General features: G+C 34.9%; 2 protein-coding genes across 2 annotated transcripts; both read right to left on the bottom strand.

Moving 5' to 3' along the window:
* Positions 1–242: 242 nt before the first annotated feature.
* LOC106635009 (olfactory receptor 2A5-like) lies at positions 243–866 on the bottom strand. The gene is made up of 2 exons (XM_055115267.1): positions 615–866; positions 243–569 (listed from the first exon to the last, which is right to left on the bottom strand). The coding sequence occupies exons 1-2, from the start codon at positions 864–866 to the stop codon at positions 243–245; spliced, it is 579 nt and encodes a 192-aa protein (XP_054971242.1).
* A 13,079-nt stretch (positions 867–13,945) lies between these two features.
* LOC100976130 (olfactory receptor 2A2-like) lies at positions 13,946–18,494 on the bottom strand. Its single transcript, XM_003820519.7, has one exon. The coding sequence runs from the start codon at positions 15,984–15,986 to the stop codon at positions 15,054–15,056; it is 933 nt and encodes a 310-aa protein (XP_003820567.3). The 5' UTR covers positions 15,987–18,494; the 3' UTR covers positions 13,946–15,053.
* Between the last annotated feature and the right edge of the window lie 387 nt (positions 18,495–18,881).

Raw genomic sequence — 18,881 nt, 5'->3', positions numbered from 1 at the left:
TTATGACATATGCCGTTAGTGAGTTTGTATAGTTCGGTGTATTAGTCTGCTTTCACTCTGCCATAAAGAACTACCCAGGACTGGATAATTTCTAAAGAAAAGAAGTTTAATTGGCTCACAGTTCCACATGGCTGGAGAGGCCTCAGGAAACATACAATCATGGCAGAAGCCACAGGGGAAGCAAGGCACATCTTACCATGGCAGAGCAGGAGAGAGAGATCAAAGGGAGAAGTGCTGCACTTTTAAACCATCAGATTTCGTGAGAACTCGTTCACAACAATTTCATTAATCCAGATGTCTGCACAGGCCGGTTTGAGGACAGACAGAATTTCACAGAAGAAGTGGTTCACCTCCTGGGGCCCACAGAAGGGAAGCCTTAGAAGGAGAATTAGATTTATGAGGGCCAGGGAAAATCCACATGCCCAGGAAGTAATAGCCAGGACTGTGCACACTCTCCAGTTCATGATGACAGTGTAATGCAGGGGATGGCAGATCGCCACAAATCTGTCATAGGACATCACCACCAAAATCGTGCACTCTGCAGCAGCAAAAGTCAAATACAAAGCCATCTGCATAATGCAAGAGATGAACGAGATAGTTTTTTTGTGTTTCACTAGGTTTTCCAGCATGTTGAGCAAATTGCTGGAAGCATAGGGTATGTCAATGACGGCCAAGTGTGAGAGGAAGAAGTACATGGGGGTGCGCAGTCTGGGATCCAGACAGATGAGCCCCAAGATCATGCCATTTGCCAGCAGGCTGAATAGATATAACAGGGAGAAGATCCAGAAGAGGAGCACTTCCATCTCCACACTGAGCTGGAATCCAACCAGGATGAATTCTGTGACCCGTGATTGGTTGTCCCCCATTCCTTAATGATACTTTGTAAAGGACCAGAGTGTGATGAAAGGTCAGGGTTGGAGAATCAAAGAGAATGAGTTATTTATTTCAAAATGAGCTGAGAGGAAGCACGTATATATTTGTGCCTACTTGACTCACCTTTTCCCCCAGTGTTTCTTTCTGTTTTTGTTTTTAACTTTTTATTGTAAAGTAATTCAAACCTTCAGATAAGTATCAAGAATTAGAAACAATACTCTCATACACATTTCATCTAGATTCAACAATTGTTAATAATTTTTTTCATATTTGCTTGTGTTCTCTTTTTGTCTATATTAATATATATTATTATTTTTTCTGGGACACTTAAGACTACTGTGTATCCATGATACCAGTTTACTCCTAAGTTCTCTATTTTATCCAAGAACAAAGGTATTCACTTATCTAACCACAGTACTATTATCAAAATCAGGAAATGTGATCTTGACATAATATTCTTTTCTAAATAGAGCATCTTCTGTCCTTCCTGTCCAAGATGTGATGCAATATCCCACAGTGTAGTTAATCTATTCTGATCTGGCACTCTCCCTGTGTCTAGACATTAATATTTTTGAAAAGTACAAACAAGTTGTTTCACAGAATGTTCTCAAAATGAATGGGTTTTCTATTGACCCTCCATATTTTTATCCAGACTTTAAATTTTTAACAGGAGATGAATCTATGTGTCCATCTCAATGCCTTCTATTAGTAGGCAGATAATGTTAATTTGCTCCAATATTGAAATCGTCTATCTCCATTATAAAATTATCCTTTTTTTCTAGTATAATTTCTGGGAAATATATTAAAACTAATATATACATATCTTGTTTTTATTAAATTCTCAGCCACTCATTAAAGCATCTATTGATTATCTTACCTGACTCCATTATAAGTAATGATGTTTGCAAAATGTGTCATTCTAACTCCCTCATTCCTTTTATATTTATTAGTTGGCTTTACTGTGAGAATGAGCTTGATCTATCTGCCTATCTGCCTATTTTCTTTCTTTCTTTCTTTCCTTTCTTTCTTTTTCTTTCTTTCTTTCTTTTCTTTCTTTCTCTCTCTCTTTTTCTTTCTTTCTTTCTTCTTTCTCTCTCTCTTTTTCTTTCTTTCTATTTATCTGTCAATCAATTAATGTGGACACATGGAATTTTTAATTCAATGGGTTATAACCATTACTGTCTAGCAAACTAACAAAAAATCAGATATATTACCCTGGAAGAAACTAGTTATTGGTAAAAAGCCTCTGACTTAGCAATCAGGGCATCATACTCTCATTCACCTTTCCTATGACATTGTCCTACGTTTAGATTTTCAGCTTTGACATGTTGACTCTCAGAGGTTAATTGGTCATTGGCTAATTGGTCATTGGTCCTGTTTTAATATACTTCCGTCAAACCTGGGATAAAATCCACTGATTACAGCTTTATGGGACATTTTACTATTTCTTACTTCCCAGGATCTAGACACTTTCTGTGAAAGTCGTTATCTCAAAACTATTCAGGATTTCCTTCCTAGACATCCTTTTACCTATATAATTAAGAGCAAATTATATGTCTTTTATTTTGCATCTATTATTTTATTCTTAATTTCAGTTCATGGCCCATGAAGAACTCCTGTTTCCTAGATAAGTGACATCTGGAATGACTTGATTTTTCAGATCCACATCATCCATTACACAGAGATATCTTTACCTATACATTCATTACAGTGTAAACAACATTTTAATATATCAATGCCATAGCTTTAAAATACATAATATTGCATAACTGTGATGTTATTTTTATTGCTCATAGTCAAAGTATATTTTCTACAGAACTAACATATTCCCAGATAAATATGAATTATTTCTTTTACAATGATGGATGTAATTTAATTCATGTTTATTATTGACATTATTTTTTATGTTCTTGAAAGTGGGATGGATTTAACAATATAAATATTCTGGAAAATATTGCATATCACTTTGGAGAATACCAGGCATAGGTAAATGTAAATTATGAGGCAGGCATATTTGAAGCTAGAAATTGAATCTGGATTATTCAAAAATACTAGTGTTGTTACTGTGCTTATCAACTACCTCATTGTATAATCCACAGGGGTGGTTCAGAGAGCAGCAGAGACACAGCGCTCCTCAAGTTGGGGGATTCTTTTGTTTGTCTACAACCAGCTACCATAGAAAGGAAGGTGATAGCCTGTTTCCTTACATTTCATTGAAAGTCTATGTAATCAGCGTATAAAGAGAGTCTTCTAGGGAATGAGAGTAGATTCTTATAAGGAAGCTCTTCAGACACCTATTAAGTGTATAAAGGTTTGTCAGTAAAAACTGTGAAAAGAGTTATATTCCTATTTTGAAGATATGTTGCATGCTCAAGATAAAATTAAAAAGGAAGAGGGATTTGATACCAAATGTCATCTATTTGAGCTGATATGACTTCTATAATCAGTTATAAAAGTCTTATGGATGGGTTATAAGTATTAAACATCTTTATGGCCCTGATAATAACTAAAATAGTATTAGATGAAACAGGAAAATAGAAAATGCTAGTTAAACACATTGTTATATTTAGTTGAAAAATACATATACTAGTGTCTTCTATTTGTCAGTTTCTATCAATTACCAAGACATGGTTTTAACTTTACTAGGAAACGTTCAGAGTTAGAAGTTAATCATTCGAAAATGGATTTATTAAAATGTCATGAATAATCCACATAATTTGATAGACATTATTTCTATAGGATATACTTGAATAAGCTTAAACAAATGAACTGTATTATATCTGTAGGGAAAACTGGTCATACATAAATAGTTAATGTCTTATACCTGCTTTGAATGTTGCATATAAGAAGACAGTTTCAGGATAATTGCTTTATTGGAAAATTAGTTTATAAGAAGGTAAAATAAAGTAAAAAGGGACCTTGAAGACCTTGAAGGCTATGTTGTGAACTTTTGCAAAATATCAGCCTTAGAGAGGCATATATTTTATGGCAGTGGCATCTTAAGAGCAATGGCTCAAACTCAAATGAGGGACAGTCTTAGATCTATAAATATGAATATATTTTGGGAGGTTTATATAAATGTGCATGAAGTTCGTAACATGAATTTTTGCTACAACTAAAGAAAATTCCTGTAATATAAAAATGGATATAGTAACATCTTAACTTTTTAGTTTATTTTTTTCTCTGAATTATTAAATCCTTTATCTCCATTGCCATCTGGAGATATTTCACTGTTAAAAAATGAACATGAAAATAATAGTGAAGAAAGAGCAAAACTTTTTAGAAGGTGCAGCAATGAAATATAGGAGAAAAATTTAAGGTACCTAAATAAATTTTTTCCTTCCAAATAGAGCCAATAAAATAGTAGAAATGCGGAAAACAATAGTATGAAGGATCAGTATGTAAAATACTCCCCGCCCGGGACAGTCCTGTAACTGAGCTGTAACTGTGCTTTATCCTATTTCTTCAACTCTGATCAGAAGAATTGGCACTCATTCTGCTCTATTTTGTGTTAGGATGAATCCCATATCACACACAGTAATTTCTGAGTTGAATAATTTTTGACAGTGAGAGTAATAGTTTAGAAAATTTCAAAAAGAAATAACTATATTACAAACTTACCTCTTACACTGTTTCTGCAAGGGAAAGAATTTACTGCAGCTGCTACCAGAATTTTATTTTCTGGTAACAGAAGTTTCTTCGAATATCTTCATTTGTGATAGATTACATATGTATATAATCTATATAATAAATATATATTATCTATATGTAGTTCTCTCTCTCTGCCTGCCTGTCTAGTTAATCTATCATCTATCTATCTATCCATCTATCTATCTATCTATCTATCTATCTATCTATCTATCTATCTATCTATCTATCTCATCTATCTAAGATCCTTTCATCCTTTTGGCTTATCCAAAATATCCTTATCCAGAGGCATTGTCTGCATTTGAAGCTCTCTTACTTTTAGTTGCCTTCTCAATTAATAGAGTTGGGCCAATTTAGATGACCACCATCCCTCCTCACTGGGAGGTGATGGAGAGAAAGTTGCTAAGCAATCAGAAGGCTCCTGGCCATGGCACAGCAGGCAGAACCTCCCAGAGCTGGGTGGGAGTGGGGTGCATCTATATTTCTATTTCATCTACCTGGTACACAAACTTTAAGTTAGGAAGAACTTAGGATATGCCACCCAGGAGTGTCATTCCTCTCTGCATAGCCATGAGGATTTTTGCTGCCACTCTGTCCTACTTTAGCAGTACTGAAAACCATCTCACAGTGCAAATAAATCTCTTCTGCATAAGAAGGTGTAAGCACTAGATATTCCTCAGGGGTAAACTTTGAACTAGAATAAACACTACATAGATGAGTTATGTGCTATAAGAAACTCTAGCTGACTCCAGAGGAACAAATCCCAGATTTGGCAGCATATACTCCACTTGCTGATGCTATCAAAATAGAGTATGAAGCTCTAAATTAAACCTCAAGGAATAAGGGTTTTATTTAGAATTAGCTAAGAAGTAAATTCCCAGAAGGATTATGAGATCTCATATCTTTCTACCTTCTCCCTAAGGGGAAAAAAATTGTTCCCTGACTCTTCTCTCTGGAGGAGAGCAAAGATTGTGTCTGATTGTCCTTGGAGGAAAATTGTAGGAAAAAGGAGGGACACATCTTGGCATCACACTGTATGCATACAGATTTTCAAATATCTCAAGAGTAAATAACTTGAGAGAAATATCACAAATTATAGTATCCAAACACATAAAATTGCTACAGTTTTATGAATTCACACACCTCTTTAGTTCTCATGAAGGTATAAGAGAGGTTGTGACTTGGTTCCCATAGAACCTGTTATGGCAACCCTAAAAAGGAATTGATCTCCCAATGCCAAAGTGTATCTCTGTCTGAAATGGAATATGTATATGCTCACAATGAGGAAGGGAAATAATAGCCATAAACAACAGTTACTGAGCCCTTATTAAGTTTCAAAAAACAAAGTTTTTCTCATAAGAATTTAAGATATCATTAGTTTTTCCTACTCTTGTTCTCTTGTGAAGGTGTAACAGGGTATTCCAGATGTTATGTGACATTTGAAATTATGAAAAATCAGATGCAGCAGAAAACTTACAAATCCAGTCATTTCGTAAAACAGACAAAGAATTTTATAAAAATGTGAAACAATGCTATCTTTTCAGTTTATTTGGCTTTATAAAAGCCATTTTTAATAAATGTTATATATATTATCATATAATGGGATTATTTTTTAATGAATAAAAACAAATACTTTAAAATGATGTTTTAATTTGTAATATAATAATAATTATCATCGAATACCCACATAAAATCTCTTCGAGTCCTTGGGAATTTTTAAAAGCGTAAAGCCATCTTATAACCAAACAATTAAAAAAAATCAATGCAGGCTGGGGGCAGTGGCATGTCTTCAATTTGTTTAATCAATGTTTTATAGTTTTCAATATACAAGCCTATCATCTCCTTTGCTGAATTTCTTTCTAAATATGTTATTTTATAAGCTATTGTTAATAGGATTATTTTCTTGATTTCTTTTTCAGATAGTTTGCTGCTAGTGTATGGAAATACTACTGATTTTTGTATGTTGATTTTGTACCCTACAACTTTACTAAATTCATTTATTAGTTCCAACAGTTGTTTGGTGGAAACTTTAGGGATTTTTAAATATATAAGATCATGCCGTCCACAAACAGGGACAATTTAACTCCTTCCTTTTCAACTTGAATGCATTTTATTTCTTTTTATTGACTAATTTATGTGGCTAGTACTTTCAGTACAATTTTGACTAGAAGTGGAAAGTGTGGGAATCCTTGTCATGTTCTAGATCTTAGAGGAAAAACTTCCAATTTTTTTCCATTGAGTACAATGTTATCTGTGGGTTTGTCATGCATGGCCTTTATTGGGTTGAGATATATTCCTTCTATTCCTAATCTGTTGAGAGGTCTTTTAAAAAAATTATGAATGGATACTGAATTTTGTCAAATGCTTTTTCTGCATGTATTGAAATGATCGTTTGGTTTTTGTCCTTCATTCTGTTAATGTTGATTCGCATATGTTGAACCATCCTTGCTTTCCTGGGCTGATTCCCACTTGATCATGGTGAAAAATCCTTTTAATGTGTTGTTAAATTTGGTTTGCTAGTATTTTGTTCAGAATGTTTACATTATGCTCATCAGGTGTATTAACCTGTAGTTTTCTTTTCTTACCACATCCTTGTCTAGTTTTGGTATCAGGGTAATGCTGGCATTAAAGAATGAGTTTGGAAGTATTTCTTCCTCTTTAATTTTTTGGAAGAGTTTTTACTAGTTCTTCTTTAAATATTTGGTAAAACTCAGCAGTGAAGCTATCAGGTCCTGGGCTATTCTTTGATGACAGATTTTTTATTGTGGAATCAATCTCTTTACCTGATCATGATCTTTTCAGATTTTTTATTTCTTCATAATTCAATCTTGGTAAATAAAATGTATCAAGAAATTTGTCAATTTCTTCTAGATTATCCAATTTGTTGGTGCATAATTGTTTATAATTGTTTCTTATGATCATTGTAAGGTCTCCTTTTTCAATTCTGATTTTCTTTATCTCAGTCTTCTCTCCTTTTTTAAGACTAGCTAATAGTTTGTTGATTTTGTTTAACGTTTCAAAAAGAAGACTTTTTTGATGTTTTTATTGATGTTAGTCTTTACTTCATTTATTTCTGCTCTGATTGTTATTATTTTATTTATTCTACTAATTTGGGGCTTAGTTTAGTCTTGTTTTTCTAGTTCCTTAAGGCACAACAGAGATTGTTGGTATGCAATATTTCTTCTTTTTTGATGTAAGCATTTATTGCTTTAAACTTCCCTCTTAGAACTGTTTTTTCTATATCCCATGTGTTTTGGTATGGTGTGTTTCTGTTTTCATTTGGCTAAAAAGATTTTAAACATCTTTCTTAATTTCTTCATTGACCCATTGGTTGTCAGGGAGCATATTATTTAATTTCCATGTATTTGTAATTTTTCTGAAGTTCCTCCTGTTATTCATTTCTATTTTGATACCATCATGGTCAGAAGAGCTCCTTGATACTTCAGTCTTCTTAAATTTATTATGAATTGTTTTGTGCTTTAACATATGATTTATTCTAGACATTGACATTGTTTCATGTGCAGTTAAGAAGAATGTGTATTCTGCAGCTGTTTATGGAAGATCTGTATATGTCTGTTAGGTCCATTTGGTCTGGAGTATAGTTTAACATTTTCTTCCTGGATAATCTGTCCATTGCTAAAAGTGGGGTATTGAAGTCCTCTACTATTATTGTATTGAAGTCTTCTCTCTTCTTGGATCTATTAATATTTGCTTTCTGTGTTTAGGTGATCCTGTGTTTGATATATACATATATATATACATATATATACATATATATATATATATATAGAGAGAGAGAGAGAGAGAGAGAGAGAGAGAGAGAGAGATCAGGAAAGAAACAGTAAAAAAATAAAGAGAAATTCTGGCACCAAAAACCACATTGACAAAAATGAGCAACTCTATAGAGATCTTCAACAGCACACTCCATCAGAGTATTGTTATACCCTCTTGCTGAATTAACCCCTTTATTATTTATGTAATGGCTTTCTTTGTTTCTTTCTACAGTTTTTGACTTGAAGTCTATTTTATCTGGTATGAGTATAGCTACTCTTACTCTCTTTTGGTTTTCATTTGCATGGAAAATCTTTTCTCATACCTTCACTTTCAGTCTACATGTGTCCTTACATGTGAAGTGACTTTCTTGTAGGCAGCATCAAGCTGGGCCTTGCTTTTGATGCATTCAGCCACTCTGCCTTTTGATTGGAGAATTTAATTCATTTACATTCAAGGTGATGATTTATAAAGTAAGGACTTACTACTGCCGTTTTGTTAATTGTTTTCTAGTTGTTTTATTTATACTTTTTTTCTCTATTCCTCTCTTATTGCCTTCCTTTGTGGTTAAGTGATTTTCCCAAATAGTATGTTTTGATTCCTTGTTTTTCACTTTTTTTAAAGCATCTATTATAGATTTTTGATTTGTGGTTACTATAACACTTACAAAAAGTGTCTTGTGGTTATAACAGTTTATTTGAAGCTGATAACAACTTATCTTTGGCCACAAAAAGCACTACATTTTAAACTTATTTATTTATTTTTTATTTTTTTGTTCCACAGATTTCTGAGAAAGCACTACATTTTTATTCTACTCCCTTCCACCACACATTTTGAATATTTGATGTCACCATTTACATCTTTTTATGTTGCATATCCCTTAAAAATTATTGTAGTAATTTTTAATAGTTTATAATTTAACCTTTATACTAAACATATAAGTAATTAACACACCACCATTATGGTTTTAGAGTATTCTGAATTAGACTGTGTACTTCTTTTACCATTAAGTTATCTCCTTTCATGTTTCATGTTGCCAGTTAGGGTCCTTTTCTTTTAGGTAGGAGAACTCCCTTCAGCTGTTATTGTAAGGCAGGTGCAGTGGTGGTAAATTGCCTTAGCTTTTGTTTGTCTGGGACAGTCTTTATCTCTCCTTCATTTCTGAAGGACAGTTTTGTCATTCGAGTATTCTTGGTTGTCAGTCTTTGTTTTCCTCTTTGGCACTTTGAGTAAATCAACACACTCTCTCGGCCTAAAAGATTTCTGCTGAGAAATCTTTTGAGAGCCATATTGGTGTTCCTTTGTATGTGATATGCTTCTTTTCTCTTTCTGGATCATGTCTTTGTCTTTGATTTTTGTCAGTTTTATTATAATATGTCTTGGTGTAGTCTCATTTAGATTAAACCTGACTGGAAACTTTGGAGCTTTCTGTACCTGGATATTTATATCTTTTCCCATATTTGGGATGTTTTCTATCATTTAAAAAAGCTTCTTTTTTTTCCTTCTATTTCTCTGCTCTCTCTTGGACATTGATTATGCCTAAATTGGTTCTTGATGGTATCCTACAGTTTTTGCAGGTTTTCTTCACTCTTTTTCATTCTTTCCCCCATCTTTGACTGAGTAATTTGAAATGACCTGTTTTGGAGTTCACCAAGTATTTCCCATTTGATTGAGTCTGCTGCTGAAACTCTCTATGGAGTTGTTCATTTCTGTTATTGTGTTGTTTAGTGCCAGAATTTCTCTTTGATTCTTTTTATGGTTTCCTTTTCTTATTGAACTTCTAATTTTGTTCAGGTATTGTTTTCCTAATTTTATCTATTTGTCTATTTACATTCTCTTGTAGCTCACTGAGCTTCTTTAAGATGATTATTTTGAATTATTTGTCAGGCAGTTTGTAAATCTCCATTTTTGTAAGGTCAGTTGTTGGCGCTTCATTTGTTCCTTTGGTGTTGCCATGTTTTGTGATTATTCATGATCCTTATGGCCATGCGTTGATGTCTGCTCACCTTAAGAAGCAGAGACTTATTCCAGTCTTTGCAGACTGGAATTGTCTAGATAAGCCCTTCACAAGTCAACTTGTCCAGTCATTTTAGGCAGGCCATCTTGCATGGTCTGTAGGTGGGCCTGTTGAAGTCCTTGGTCAAGCTGGCCTAGTGCCTAGGTCAGTAGGTGAGTCAGCCAGGTACCTGGGTCTATGAGGTTGGGCCCAGTTCCTGAAACCTGGGTCTGGCCTGGAACCTGGGTCCACAGAGGCTAGCTTGGTGCTGGGGTCTGCTGGAACTGGCCTAGACCCTGAGTCAGCTGGTGCAGGCCTAAACCCTGGGTCTGCTGGAGTCTGAGGCTTCAGGGCCTGGCCTGGCACCGAGGCATGCCTGAAGCCTGGGGTTATGAGGGGAACCCTTACTCTAGGCCAGTAGAGAGTTTGGGGCAGGACTGAAACGTGGGGCTGTGGAGGCCAGCCCAGTCCCATAGGTGGTCAGGAGGCCAAAGCTGCTGGGATAGCCTGGCATTGGGGTGGGCTGTCCTAGTGCTGGAGTGAGACTGGAGACTGAGTCTGCATGTGCCGCCTGAATTCTGGAGCCATGGGGCCAGCCAGGAGCCTGAATCTGTGGGGACCTATTTGGCAGTGGCAGATAGGCTGAATCTGTGGGTAACAGCTCAGAGACTGTGGTTGTGAAAGTCTGCCTGGTGCAGACCCACTGTTGGCATCTAGGCTGGCCCAGCGTTGGAGTCTGAGACAAAATCTGTTATTTACTCCCCTCTTTTTCCTCTATGCAGAGGGTATCTCTCTCTGCATTGTTCTGCCTGGAGTAGGGAGGGTTGATGCAGGTATTGTGAAACTGCCCTTCCTACTCTTTACAATGAATATTTTCTTATTTCTGTGCTACACACAGTTGCTGTAATCACTCACCTTGTTTCTTTAGCTCCTGTGAAAATATGTTTGTGCATGGATACTTGTTCAAATTGATGGTTCTGAGAGGGGACAAGTATGGGAAAGTCTTACTCTACCATCTTGCTGATGTCACTCTAAGCCAAAAACCTGCACAATTGTTTTCCAATGCATAGTTCATGGAATGTATTTTTATTTACTTAAAATTTTAATTTCAGTCAACAATATTTTATGCTTTTAGTATGTAAGTCTTTCTTTTTTTGTTAGATGTATTCTTAGGCATTTTATTTTCTCAGTCTTGCAAATTGGATTCTTTTCTTCAGTTTATTTAGGATTGTTCATTGCTTGTATATGAGAGTTAAGACAGACTAGAGAGAGGTGAGCCTCCAGGTGTTGGAGTAGACAATTAAAACAACAGGCCAAAATGAAAGTAACACTTATGCCTTTAATCACTTTGTGTGATACTATAAGCAAGAGGCCAAGAAGAAGTAAGTCCTGGCCTGCTCAATTTTCATTTTCTCCGATGAAATAATATCAGTTGAGGATCAAATGGATCAGTACAGATGTGGGGAATAATCTCATTATTGAGGGAGCTAGGGCTAAGATGCAAATGTGAGTGAGCATTTTAGTGTACAATTAAAGGACAGGCTTAAGCAGCTAATGTGATGGGACAAAATAACTTCAGCTTAGACTACATACCTCAGGTGAGGTCTGTGGTTTCAATGAAGTAATTCCCTGAAAGAGCACTTCTCATTGTGCTCTGTGTTTGATCAGGCTGTCTACCTGCCTCATTCAATTGTAGACCTCTTTTGTATTTACTGATAATTGACACTTTGACCTTTATAAGGGACCTTGAAAGCATCTTCCATCTCTTTCAATATCTTTATAAAGACACAAATATACGGATGATTAAACAGTAATCAAACAGCAATGGATGGGAGGTTATGTAAACACATTTTGTTTCTTTAAAAGATTAGGAATTTTACTGACCAAAACCTAAACGTAATGTCTTTCTGATTACATAAAAATTTTTTGTAGAAAAATGGTTTAATCTTTGATTTTAGGGTGCCATCAACACCGATGACAGTACAGTTTTTGGAGGATAAGAGCCCAGAGTGGCCATTTAGGACAGAGTAACTGGCCCCTATATCAATTAAGAAATTAATATTTTTACCTGTCATGTTAACAGTCAGTCAAGACTCCTTACTATGCCTTTTGTGGGAGTCACTAGGAACCTCTGGACCCTCCAGTCCTCAGTTATGGCCGCCAGTCCTCAGTTAGGGCCATTATGGCATAAAGTGTCCTCTTCTTCCTTCACAGCTCAGGACAATCCCTTTTCCAATGACCCACCTGTCTGCAGTGAGAACAGGGTTGGGTGGGCTGCCCTGACTGGGGTAGTTCTTGCTCTAATGTCCTGGCTTCCTACACTTAAAGTAGCAGCCATTACCTGCAGGCTTGCTATTAGGCTTTTTTTGATCTGTGGGTGAAGCATCCCCCTGGGTGACCCTGAGGTTGCAGGGCGCTGCTTACAGAGACTGCTATCAATGGGGCTTGTTGTCTATCCCGTCATTTGCCATGCTGGGTTCTTTCAGCCTCTTCAGCCCTATCGCTATTATTGAATACCCTGAAAGCCACATCAAACAGTTGATCAATAGGTCTTTGGAAATGTAGTTTTCATTTCCTGTGATGTCTTTGATTTTTTGGTATCAAGTGATACTGGCCTCATAGAATAAGTTGAGAAATGTTCCATTTTCTTCTATTTTGAGAGATTTTTATGAAGAAATAGTATTAGTCTTTTAAAATTAAGTATAATTTGCCACTACAGCAATGCGATTGATGGCCTTATTTGGTGTAAGTTTTAAAATTACTAATTCAACTTCTTCACTTATTACAAGTCTACTCAGATTATCTATTTAGTTTTGAGTGAGTTGGGTTGGACAAGCTTGGCCTAGATCTTATGGGGAGAAGGGGAGACCCTGAAGACACCTTTTCTCCACTCTGACTCAGTATTTAGTATGTTTCTACTCCCCTTCTCTCTCCCTCTTCTCTCCTCTCTTGTATTCTCAGGCTCATAAAATATTAGGACCTTTTGCTTGGGGATGCTTCAGCTGTGAGGTGATCCCTACTTCTGTATCGATCCACCTGACCTTTGCACAGTGCAGTTCCACAGGGATAAATGAAACAGTGTGGGAGTTGGAACTTACTTTAGTTCAACCTCTTGCTTATGCGATCACAGTAAATGATTAAACACTTGACCGTTGCTTTCATTTTGGCTGGTTGCTTAGCTTGGTTACTCAGACACTCGGAAACTCAGCTGTCTCAAGCTCAGCTTCTTGACAGAAATACAATTGATATTTGAGTACAAAACTTTTATTCTGCAGCATTGTTGAATTTATTTGTTCGAGCTGATTTTAAAAAATTCCTTAGAATTTTCTATTCACAAGATCATTTCACCTTATGCCTTTCCAATCTGGATGCCTTTTATTTCTTTTTCTTGTTTAATTGCTCTGGCTAGAACTTCCAGTCTAATGCTGAACAGAAGCAGCAACAAAAGACTTCCTTGATCATGTTTCTTATGGGGAAAGCATCCCAGTCTTTAACAATTAATTGTAATTTTAGTTTTGGTTTTCTTATCTACCCTTTATCAGTTTGAAGAAATTCCCTTGTATTTCTAGTCTGGTGTGTGTGTGTGTGTGTGTGTGTATGTGAGTGTGTGTGTCAGGAAAGGATTTTGGAATTGTCAAATGCCTTTAGTATGTATAATTAGATGTGTTTTCTTTTCTTTATTTTATTAACATGGTCTATTACATTGAGTTTTGAATGTTTAAACAACCTTGCATTCTTTGAATAAACCTCACTTGGTAATTATGCTTGCTGCATTTGGTTTGCTGGTATTCGTTGAATAATTTTGCATCTATATTCATAAAGAAATTGGTCTATAGTTTTTATTTCCTGTGATGCCTCTGATTTTTTTGATATCAGGTGATACTGGCCTCATAGAATAAGTTGGGAAATGTTCCATTTTCTTCATTTTTGAGAGATTTTTTATGAAGAAATAGTAGTAATTATTCTTTTAAAAATTAAATAGTATTTGTTACTACAGCAATGTGATTGGCAACTTTATTTGGTGTTAGTTTTAAAATTACTGATTCAACTTCTTTACTTACTAGAAGTGTATTCAGATTATCTATTTATTTTTGATTGAGTTGGTAGATTGTGACTTTCTTGAAATTTTTCCTTTTATGTAAGTTTCTAACTGTTCACACAGAGTTGTTCACAGTGTTCTTTGATAATCCTTTCTGTAGCTGTAAGATTGCTGATGATGTTTCTATATCCCTAATTTTAGTAATTTGAGTCTTTCACTGTTTTGTTGGTAAATGTAGCTAAAGTTTGTCAATTTTGTTAATCTTTTCAAAGAAGCACTTTTGTTTTCACTGATTTTACTTATTCTTTTTCATTTCTCTATTTTATTTTTATACATTTTAATCTATATCTATTTATGCTTGCTTTGGGTTTTGTTTGCTTTTCTTTCAAAATGGGAGATTTGCAATAAAAGGCTGAGAAAATGATGCAAATTCCAAAGGAAAATAGCTTTTCCATCTCTTCCACTCTGCAAATAGAAGTGACTCTCAACACTAAAATTTAATCCAGAAACTGGGTTCATACTCCATAGAGTTTTCAGTGGGAAAGGTAGTATAAAATATAATGTGCTGTTTTTTTCACTGTAATCTTGTCATATTTTCAGAGCCAGAATTTGAAAAATTACCATATTTATATCAAACTTCTAACTGAAAAAAAATTCTCAGTTTTTGCTTTAGCAAACCACTTGTTTAAAAGCAAAGTCCTATCCAACTAACACTCTGTCCACTCCTTACATAGACCGCGTCCTCTGCAGTGCTCTGTGGAGGGCACCCTTCACCTGAGCATTCCTCAGGCTGTAGATCAGGGGGTTCAGCATTGGGTTAAAGACACTGTGAAACAGGGACAGCATTTTCTCCTGCTCCTCTCGTTGATTAGAGTCTGGGACTATGTAAACCACCATGGCTATGCCAAAGAAGAGTCCAACCACACAAAGGTGGGAGGAGCAGGTGGAGAAGGCCTTTATGCGGCCTTCCTTTGTCTGGATCTTTAGGATGGCCCAGAAGATGTGCATGTAGGAGACAAGCATCAAACAAAGAGGCCCAACTAAGACAAACACACAGGTAGCAAATATGACCACTTGGTTAGCCCAGGTGTCAGCACAGGCCAGCTTGAGGATGGACAGAATTTCACAGAAGAGGTGGTTCACATCCCGGGGCCCACAAAACGGCAACCTTAGAAGGAGAATTGCATGTACCAGGGACAGGGCAAACCCACATGACCAGGACATGACAGCCAGGATCGTGCACACTCTCCAGCTCATGATGACAGTGTACTGGAGAGGGTGGCAAATGGCCACATACCTATCATAGGACATCACCACCAAAATCAGACACTCTGCAGCAGCAAAAGCGTAATACAAATAGGTCTGCATTATGCATGGAACAAAGGAGATGGTTCTTTTCTTGTTCGTCAGATTTGCCAACATCTTGGGAACATTGTTGGAAGCATAGGACATGTCAATGATGGCCAGGTGTGAGAGGAAGAAGTACATGGGGGTATGCAGACTGTGGTCCAGACAGATGAGTCCCAAGATCATGCCATTCGCCAGCAGGCTGAAGATGTATAACAGGGAGAAGATCCAAAAGAGGAGCACTTCCATCTCGACACTGAGCTGGAATCCCACCAGGATGAATTCTGTGACCCATGATTGGTTGACTCCCATTCCTTAATGGAAGTCTGTCAAGGACTGAAGTGTGATAGAAAGGTCAGAAAATTTGAGTTTTTATCTGAAAATGAGCTAAGATAAAGGCTATATGTTTGTTCCTATTAGATAAGCCCCTTCAAATTCCCAAGATTTATTACCTCTCTGTTTTTAGCATTTAATTATGAAATAAATTTAAACATAAAAAGTGTCACAAATTTTTCAAAGAACTCCCACTTAATTTCATACAGATTCAGCAAATGTTAACATTTATTATTTGTCTTATTCTCTTTCTCTATGTAATTTTTATTTTTTGAACCAGTTGAGATTAAAGTGTAGACATAATACCTATTTAATTATAAATTTCTGATCTTTTAGTAAAAAAAACTAATTCCCACTAGCTTGACCATAATATAAGTATTAAAATCAGAGAATTTAATATTGACATTGACATGTTTAATATTGATATTGATATTGATATTGACATGTTTCTTTTCTCTAATATACAATATTCTCCCTCCAACCACACCAGTCTAGGACCTAATCCAAGATTATGCATTATATCTAAAGTCATCTGTCTTTAGTCTCCTGTACCTGTAATATTTACTCAGCCTTTTTGTGCCTTTCTGAACACTGATATTTTGAAGAGTTCTTCAGCATAATGTCCAACAAATTGAGAGTGTACAATATTCCTCAATGTTTTTGTTCAAATTATTCACTTTCTGCAGGAAAAATAGTATTCTTCTCTGTGTGTTCTGAGCAAGTTTATGATATTAATTTGTCCTATTATTGGGGTGAAGCTAACTTGGATCACTTGGTGAAGATGGTGCTTCCCAGATATCTCCATTATGTGATTTTTTTCCCCTAATTAGTTTCTGGAGTACCCATTAAAATTATTATATATGTAGCTTGTTCCTCATAATGTCACTTCACTAGTTCCTTTCAGTCACTAGTTTTAGCATCCATTGATTATCTTGCCTAACTCAGATAATAATGATGATTCAAAATGTGTTGTTCTGACTCTATAATTGCTTTTACATTTATTAGTTGGCAACTTTAGTATAAAAAATGCTTCATTCACTTACCTATCTATTATCTATCTGCTCTCTATCTGTTATCTATCATCTGTTATCTATCTGCTATCTGTCATCTATCTATCCATCAGTATAGACTCATGGATTTTTTTATTCAGTGGGTTGTACTTCATTGTTGTCATTTTTTGGTGCTTAATTTTCCTATATCTAGGCCTTCTAAGCATGCTCCTCTGTCTTTTTAACATGTTCCCATAATATTTGAGCAGTTATTTCCTTCTGATATGACCAGATGTTTCAAGCTCCCTTTGTATACTCCCCACTTCAATCACAAAACAGCCATTTCCTTCAAAAGTTATAATCACTTTTAATAAAGAATTATATTTATAAGCCAATATTTCTATTTATCTGGGTTTTATTGGATTTTTAATAATTTATATTTTACCATGATAATTTGTATTTTATCATGATTTTTATCATGAGGATAGCGTGAATTTCTGGTATTCTACATTAAAAACAAGAGCATATAATTTGAGAAAGCATACAAATTATTATGGGGATAATACATTCTCAAGATTCTTCTGAAAATAATATAACTTAACTGACTTCCTTTATGGTGTTAGCATTGAAGAAAATGGTTTTGATATTTATTATTTTATTTTTGGTGAAAAATACATATTTGTAATTCTACTACCTTATTAACCATCAGGTGTTATATTATTCTCCTGCTTTTATTCTTATTTAGAAATTTTAGAATCTTGAATAGTTTAGATTTTGTGTGAACCCTTGTGTAAACAATGTGATACCTACTTTGTATGAGATTTTGACTTGAAGTTTTAAAAACCTAGAAAAACATGAAACTCTAGTTAAAGGACTAAAGAGATGACATGTTGAAACATACAAACAAAAGTGATCATTTTAAATAATTGTGCAGTTATACTTTTCTACTGTTTATTTCATATATATCATTATTATAAAAATTATATGAAAAATGCTATTTGTTTAACTAGCTCTATCATATATCATGAACCATTTCCCATGTCAAAACATTTCTCTGAAACATAGTTTGAACAGCTATTATTCAATACAAATATTCTAATTAACTTAATGTATTATCTCATCATTAGATTGTGTGCTATATAATGCTTCAGTAATTAAATTATATATGTATATGTTTGTATTTGTTGTCTTTTTTCATGACATTTTTAATAGTAAATTCTGAGACTTAGAAGTGCTCAGTCAAGTCAATCAATTTATGTGTGTATATATCTCTCTGTACTCATCTAAAAATCAAACAAGCAAAAATCCCAAATATATTAAGGTGTATCACTGTAAGATGCCTCCTCGTGGAAGAGGATGTCTAATTTATCAATCATGATGCTATAATCTCAAATTAACCTTCTGTTACTCCCCAGGTTCCATATGGTCCCATGTGAAAGAACCATCTTAACATTGCACTTCAGATTTCCCACCTAGACATCTTTCTACATATATTATTAAGGACAAAAAATACAGATTTCTCATGTTTTATCTAATCTAGTGTTTCCTTCTCAATTTCAGTTCCTGCCTTGAGGGGAAGTCCTGCTTCATAGGTGAATGACATTGAGAATGAGTTAACACTTCATATACATTAAATAAAAGATAATATCTTTACTCACATAGAAATTACAAGTTAAAAAATAATTTAAAATAATCAATAACGTAGCACTTAAAATGTTGTATAAATATAACTTCATTTTATCACACATGGCTAATGGCAAGGTTTCTATAAAGCAGACACATTCCCAGATAGTTATAAGTTAAATCTCTTTCTATGATGGATATATTTTCAGTTTATACTTATTACTGACTTTATTTCTTAGTGCGTAAGAATGTAAGATGGTTT

This window comes from Pan paniscus, chromosome 6 (assembly GCF_029289425.2).
Source record: "Pan paniscus chromosome 6, NHGRI_mPanPan1-v2.0_pri, whole genome shotgun sequence".
Classification (NCBI taxonomy): Eukaryota; Metazoa; Chordata; class Mammalia; order Primates; family Hominidae; genus Pan; species Pan paniscus.
This window is presented reverse-complemented; position numbering and strand designations above follow the sequence as displayed.

Coding starts and splice junctions, on each gene's coding strand:
- LOC106635009 (XM_055115267.1), bottom strand. CDS start 866: ATGGGGGACAACCAATCACGGGTCACAGAATTCATCCTGGTTGGATTC. Junction 570..614: donor TCAACATGCTGGAAAACCTA/GTGAAACACAAA, acceptor TGCATTATGCAG/ATGGCTTTGTATTTGACTTT.
- LOC100976130 (XM_003820519.7), bottom strand. CDS start 15,986: ATGGGAGTCAACCAATCATGGGTCACAGAATTCATCCTGGTGGGATTC.